Source organism: Aphelocoma coerulescens, assembly GCF_041296385.1.
Source record: "Aphelocoma coerulescens isolate FSJ_1873_10779 chromosome Z unlocalized genomic scaffold, UR_Acoe_1.0 ChrZ, whole genome shotgun sequence".
Lineage (NCBI taxonomy): Eukaryota > Metazoa > Chordata > Aves > Passeriformes > Corvidae > Aphelocoma > Aphelocoma coerulescens.
The window spans coordinates 4,788,454-4,796,001 of record NW_027184085.1 but is presented as its reverse complement, the minus strand read 5'-3'; the positions used below and the strand labels follow the sequence as shown (position 1 = coordinate 4,796,001).

At 40.3% G+C, this 7,548-nt stretch overlaps 1 protein-coding gene across 1 annotated transcript in view; it reads right to left on the bottom strand.

The window, feature by feature from the left end:
• Positions 1 to 643: 643 nt before the first annotated feature.
• RIT2 (Ras like without CAAX 2) overlaps positions 644 to 7,548 on the bottom strand; it is a 185,265-nt gene continuing 178,360 nt past the window's right edge. Inside the window, exon 5 of the mRNA XM_069001835.1 lies at positions 644 to 871. Coding sequence (XP_068857936.1) covers positions 644 to 871 — 228 coding nt within the window. The remainder of the gene's footprint in view (positions 872 to 7,548) is intronic.

Here is a 7,548-nt window from a genome sequence, read left to right as displayed (position 1 = left end):
TGGTGCATGACTTGTACTCTGCTTGCAAATCCTGCCTGCTAACTGGACAGGACACAATGGGGATAGGGCACCACAGGGTCAGAATTGTGAGTCCCCAGGGTTCCCTTTGGGCCTGGTTCACAGACACGCTCACACACAGACACGGGTGTGCAGGCCGAGCACACTCTAACCCTAAACCTACATGTGAATGCAAAGCTGAAGGTCAGATCCCAAAGGCCTTAAACAGTCAAAATGTCCATTGAAATCAAAGTCATTCATTCCTGGGATGGAGAAATGACCTGGGCATGCAGAGAGGTGGCAATTATTGTATCCATTGTCCTAGAGCTGGTGGAAGCTAGTTCTGCCTTGGATGCTGGCGTAACTCATAGCATTTGAAGACCAGCCATGGAACACACGTTAAAAAACACAGTATTTTCTCCACTCAGGGTTGCAGAAAAGGTATGAGAGGGTATGCTAAATGACACTATAGAACAGAAGAGCCACAGGGAAACCATGGGGGCCTTCAAGGAGCAACTTCTGCATGAGAGCTGAAGGGAAGCAACTCCAGGACCTGGCCTGGAAGATGCTGTGTCAATGCTGCCTTTTTGAACTATTACAGGTTACTGTGGTGAGCTCCTGATGAGTGGCTCATGGAGAATTGCCATCAGGTTGTACTTTCCTTTTTTTTCTTCAGGGATCCCTTCAGTTTCCGCCACAGACTATCCTTCCTCTTCATTTTCTTTTCTATCATGGACAGTGAGGACTCTTTCCTTCGAATTTCCCTCACTAGTCCATGAAAGACATCATCAATGTAGAAGCGGAGTGCAGCTGAAGTCTCAAAAAAGGAGCAGGAGTATTCTCTGGCTAAGCTCATTCCTTCTTCAGTTGAGACCTACAAAGGAAATAAAATTCCATAAATATTGCCTAATGCACAAAATTTTAACCAACATGAAAACATTACAATATATATAGTCTGACTTCTTTGATCCTGCAAATCACTGACCAGGAAAATAATCTGACAGCATCCAACAGAGAAGATTCAAGAGTGAAAGGATCAGGCTGAATTCATGAGATATTTGAACAGAGCAGACTGGCAATATTCATTTGCTTGGGTATATTATGTCTCTAATTCTGATGCATCAATTTTTACATGTATTTCCTCTCTTTAGCACAGTAATCCTTTGGTTTGACAGTGCTGGTACATTTATTCTATGAGCTGGAATGGATGACTAGAAAGACTTACATAGCATTAAGGCCCTAGAAAATCTTTGTTGAGCATTAACCTAATCCTAGAGGCAACTTGACTCTTTAAGCACACCAGCTTTCATACCTTAATGTTTTTCAGTCACATTAATTTCTGAGCATGCCTTGGAGTGTTTTGGTCTTTGCAGGCCTTTAATCCTATCAGTGAGCTCATACCTGAGCTGTATGAAGATCCAAAATCTATTTGTTTTTCAGCTCATCTTCCCTAAGTGGCTTTGTGTACTTACTGCTCTTGTAGAGCATGTGGGAAATGTGTCTGTATTTTGAGGATCTGTACGAGCCTAGAGGGAAGCGAGACAAGCTCTTTTCACCTGCCTGACTTCTGAAGCAGGGATCGTTTTTCTGAAATTTCCATATTGGCTATCTCTTGGCATTTGACCTGCCAGGCTGCTAAATGGAAGGGTGCTCAGCATGCTGATTAATGTGTGCTTCAAATAGACCTTAAATGCATATCATGAGGGCTGTCACTGCCTGCCACTTAAGGTGTTTTTTACACTTTGGGAGCTCATCCAATAACATGCAGCAAGTCCACAGCAAAACACAGAGCAAACCCTATGAGCTTCTAAATGTTAACCCAGCTTCCCAGCCAATAGACTGTCCTTTCTTCTCAGTATTTGCACATAAATCTGAATAAATGAATTGTATCACTTACACGTATGGTGTATATTCAAATTCTCAGAGGTCAGAAATCTCAGGCTTTGTTTTTATTTGCATTTGAATATCATGATTTATTCAAGTCACTTTCCAAAAGTCCTTTAAAAAGGCAAAACACTGCTTTGAGGCAGCCTTGTGAAAAGGCTACACATTAGGCTATGGAAAGTCTCAATTGCTACTGTCTACCACAAAACTCATCTTGGTACTTTGTTGTTGTTGGTTTTCCTTTTTCTTTCCTGATTTCTAGCTTCACGCACCCAAAGTGCCATTTATATTTATTAGGGAAATAAACCCCTACAATTCAAGATACAAACACACTCTTGCATACCTACCATAAAGAAAATGCCCTTTAGGACTAAATTATGACACCACCTCATTGCATTTATTCCACCTATTGGCAAGGCTGGATACGGTGAGAAACAGGATTTGGGATGAAACAGAAAATCAGTTCATTCCAACCTGGAGATAAATCTGCACCGAGCATGTACCTGCATAACACAGCCCACAGAATTCCTCACCATCACCTTTGCATCGAGTCACAAACACTGTAACATTTGCAAGGATCAGTCCTCTATGCTCCAGGTACAACCTTAATTTAATTAAGAATATTGTGAGGGTAAGCAGGGAGGTTGCCAACCTGAATAATACTTACTGACACAATGAAAGATGGTTACCACTTTCCAACTGCTATAATTGCCAACCTTTTCCAAAAAGAGATGGGTAGCAATATGGTCCTTGTTTTTCTCTGGGCAGCTGTGTAAGCAAAATGCATGATTCCATATGTCTATTGGGCACTATTGAGAAATTGATTGTCTGGATAGAAGACTATTTTGGTTTATTTTGGACTTTATAATGATCTTTTTTTTCCTTGCTATTCTTTCTTTGAGCTGAAGGAGGAATTTTTTAAAATTTTATTTTGTTAGAGATGCTACAGTTCTGAGTAAATGATTGCACAGAGCTGCAGTTTCAATGAAGATTTCATACTTTCATTACCTAAAAGGAAGAAAAAATCCACAAGAACGGAAGCATCCCTATGTTAAAGAATGGTAAGGCTGTAAATATAATGAGGCTGTCAGTACAATAATACTCAAATATAAAAAAAGTATTATTCTCTGTGAATTTCTAGTCTTTACCCCACTTTACTCCTCCTTTGTTACACTTTTTCTTTATTTTTTTTTTTTCTTTTCTAGGACTAAAACTATGTTTTCTCCACCCTGCAAGGAAGAATAACTGCAGGGAAGACATGCTATGCTCTGTAATGAAACAAGACTGCTAAGAGCTGTGAGAAATGAAGAATACTCAGGAGAATTAAATAATGTAAAAAACTTCCTCCCAGTATCTTTGTGGCTGGAGGTTAGCAACTTGGCCAAATTTGGCTGGGTTTCTTAAAACAAAAGTTTGGTTTTGGACCCCAGTTTCCTGCCAAATTACCGAGACAACATTGAAGTTATTAATGGTGATAGTTCATTTCAAAGCATGGTATTTTTCTTAAGTCTTGCCCTCAGGAACTGATTAACTGTCTTGGTGAAATTTTATGAGCTAATTCAGCATGAGGAGGACACCTGGCACAAACAATTTCAGGACAATTAGCTGATGTTTTCCAGCTTCAAGGCTGAAAACATATCATGTTGTAATAATTATCATTACTGCTTCTAGCACCGATGAATATAGATATAGTAATTTAACTAATCTGTTTGCTAGAGAATCTATAAAGAGGTGTCTAGAGGAAAAAAATACAAATTTTTCTTTTGGTTCATCATTAGGTCAAGAGGCTAGACACCTATGGAATGAGAAACAAGGGATAAACCTTGATGAGGTGACTGAGGCCCGCATAATTCCAGGGATTTACCCTGTTCCCATCTTATTGCCAGAAGAGAATTTCTATGTCATAGAAATACATTCCAGATCTGGACAACCCAGGGTCTTGTTGACAAATTGAAGCTTCGATGGGTCTGTATCAGTGGCAGATATGATCTGTCAGTGTGACACGGACAGACAGGTCAGGGAGAGAGGTCATTCTATTGAATATATGTCTGGGAAGCAGAGCTTTATATCTCATTCTTAGAGTAACCCTCCTTGATTGAATCTGGCATTGTTTCCAAGAGTATAATTCTGGTCATATTGATTCCAACTTAGCTCATTTTTGTGCTGGTAAACCTTAAGAAGGGAATGAAGGTGGAAGATGGGTGTAGTGAGCATAATGAAAAATGAAAATTTAAGAGCTGAGAGAACTTCCCTGAGTTTGATTCAAACTTTTAAAAACTGTGGTTGTCTGGGTGGGGTTTTGATCAGGACTTACAGAAGGACTTGAAATTTGCCCTACAAACAATGAGCAAAATCCCCCAAATCCATAAAATGAGAATGAAACCTCACAGACATGATGTGTCACTCCCTGGAAAAGAGACTGTCTTGTAAAATGCATGATTCTGAGTGCCCATTTCTGAGAGCACATGTGAGTTGTGAGGGAAGATATACCTGTGACAACATATAACTGAATCTTTTCTGGTAAAGATATAAGTGTTCCAACAGCATGTGGGCTGTGAACAGCACATGGGACTGTAGGTTGTATTTGGAATTTCCCATCTCTGCATAGCTGAGGGCAGCTAGAACACAGCACAGCTTCATCCTGAGGGGAAGCATTCGCTGGCTACAAACCTCATTATAAAGCATTAGGATTCTGTTTGTGGCTTTTTCAAACTTCCCTGGAAAATTACAAGGGAGATTAAATGCAATGCTGACAGCCCATGAAAGCCATGATGGATGAGCTGCCTTCTTTAAGACAGCCAGTTCCCTACTAAGGTCAGCTCCTGCACAATACCACCTGGGCTGGGTAGTGGTTGGGGAGACCCTTGCAATCACTGGCCCCCAGTGGGCAGAAGATAAAAATACCTGAATACCTGTTTCTGAGGTGAAAAGTGCAGAGAAACTAAACAGATCAATAGTCTGCCTCTGCCCTTGGACTGTCACTAGCTGGAAAATCTCCATCAGGATCAGATTATTTTGTGTTCAGCTTTGTTACCTCCATTGGTCATGGCAGCAACAGAAGGACCCCAAAGTAGATTTCACTGATGACGATCATACTATCAGAGTTAACAGCTTCATCTTGGGTGAGTTAGTGGTGGTCTTCAGACAGGGAAGCAGTGCATTTCTGCTTGTGCATCTCATCCCTGCAACAGCATGGTCTACTTCAGATGGCTTATGCAGTTTTCCCCTCATAACTGGGACCTCCAGATTGCTATGGAGAGACCTGGAGGCTGTGGGTGAAGTGCTGAGTGTTGCAAGGACTCTCCTAAATTTCTCTTACAGACTTCTACCCTGGTAGTCATCATATAACTCAGTTATATAATTCTGGATAATTATATGTCCAAAAGCCTTGTTCTGTGAGTATTTTTTTTCTTTGTTCTGGAGGGACATGGTCTAGATCAGAGACAGAAGGGTACACGTTGCTCAACAGAGTGCTCATCTAAATCCCACTGAGAAAAATAGGAGAAATTTCTGTTGGTTTTGTTCATGATCTGCATTTTTGACAAGCAATAACATATGAGAGTTGTAAGGAAAAGATACTGAATAGGGAGGGAAGCAGCATATTGAGCAGCCTTGTTTGCACCACAGTAAATTAAAAAAGGAATAGGAAAACCATGAATAGGAGTAGGAAAATTTCTGAATAATGTCCTGTAAAGATCCATATCCTTCCCTCCATGTCTGGTAGATTTTTTTTCTGTTTCTCAACAAGTCCTGTTCCAGAAAAGAAGAACCAGCTGCCAAGTTGTTTATTAGCACCTGGATATCAAACAGTTTAGAGACAGGCAGGCAATCAGGAAGAGTCCATGCACATGTTTGGGTCCCTCCCCATCACAGCCCGTTCCATCAGCACATCAGGACAAACATCATAAGCTTTTGGTACAAGCATAAACCCATAACATATTAGAGGAAAGAGCTGTGGAGATCAAAATTATTCACAGTTTTCTCAGTCTCTAATAAGTAACTTTGACAAAAGAAAAAAAAGTAATCTCACTGGTCTAGAAAGAGAATGCCATCCTGGACAACAAAATGGAAAAGAATGGGTGTTGACTGACATGAGCAGTGATTTTTTTTTGATCCCACCACTGACCACCAGTTTTATGCTTAGACACTCCCACAGAGCAACTGTGAGTTTTCTCATTGTTCATATAATCAAGGAATCATTTAAGTTGGAAAAGACCTCTAAGCTTACCAAGTCCACCTGTTAATGCTACACTGCCAAAAGCCACTAAACCATGTTCTGAAGTGCCACATCTACATGTATTTTGAACATTTACAGGAACAGTGACTCCACCAGTGTCCTGGGCAGCCTGTTCCTGTGCCTGACCACCCTTTCAGTGAAGACATTTTTACTGTTATCCAATCCAAACGTTTTCTTGTGCAGCTTGAGGCCTTTTTCTCCCATTCTACTGCTGGTCCCCTGGAACAGGGAGAAGCTCTTCATTTCAATGGATAGGACCGTGCCCAGCAAAGGCTGAGCTGATTTCTTCTATATTGACACCTGCCTTTCTTACAGCCCAAGGCATTTGCTGTATATATTTGAATCCTGTTTTCAGAAACATGCAGCCCAAACCACTAACCCAAGAGCAGACACATTATACCTATGTCAGTTTTGGCAGTTATTAATTTTTTTCCTTGGACAAGTGTTGTATCAAGAGGCATGCTGGCAGAGACGTCCTACAGGCTGGTATAAGGATCTTTCCAAGTGTGAAATGCTGTTTTTCAGGTCAAAGCTCAAACACTTGGCTATTACAGCAGTGGCTTGGGTTGAAAACATGAGCAGAAACATAAAAACCAGGAAAAATAAATCTTTCTGTCTTCTTAAGACAAGCAGCATTGTTGTTATTTGTTCACATAATACATGTCATGGAATATCTTTTAAAAGAAAATAAAAAAGTGTTCCAAGGCCTTTTACCCTTCTTCTCTCTCTTCAGATCTTTACACTTATAAACTGCCTATCATATTCTTGCCACTGAGCAATGACGTTTCTGAAAGAAGCGGAAAAACCAAGATCAATTCAAAATCAATTTATTCTGAAAAAAATGTGGAAGACTAGGGTTTGTGAGGAACCAGCGTGACCTTTTGTGGCCAGACATTCAATATGGCTATGTTTCAGGTCTAAACAAGTGCACAGCAAATGCAAAAGTTAAACAGAAATCCTTGTCATTAAAACCTCCTGTTTCTACCTCCCTCAACATCAAACATTCTGCTTTCTTGCAGAATTTTAACTTAATTTTAAGTGAGTTACTGCTTTAAAGTATAACATTGAAACTTTTTCTTCTGAAAACATAAACATTTTAACCTTCATTTATAGTCCCGTTCTTCAATGTAAACACTGCAGGTATCCATTTGACTTGGCCAGGATTCCACTGGAATTCACAACTAGTTTCCACTGTCACAAGCCAGCATTTTTCATTCAACCTAACAAGTGCACCTTACTTTTTTCCCTCAGTCCCTGGCTAAGCAACCCTCTTTTCAGCAGGCTGAACAGGTAATGGGTAACATGGTGCAAAAATGTGAAAGGAGGTTTTCATGTCAGCGAATTACTCTTAAATCCATTTGGAAGTCTTCAGAAGAAATCAGTTGGACAAACCTCTCTTCAGCTTTATGGCAGGCAATTCTGCAGGCTCA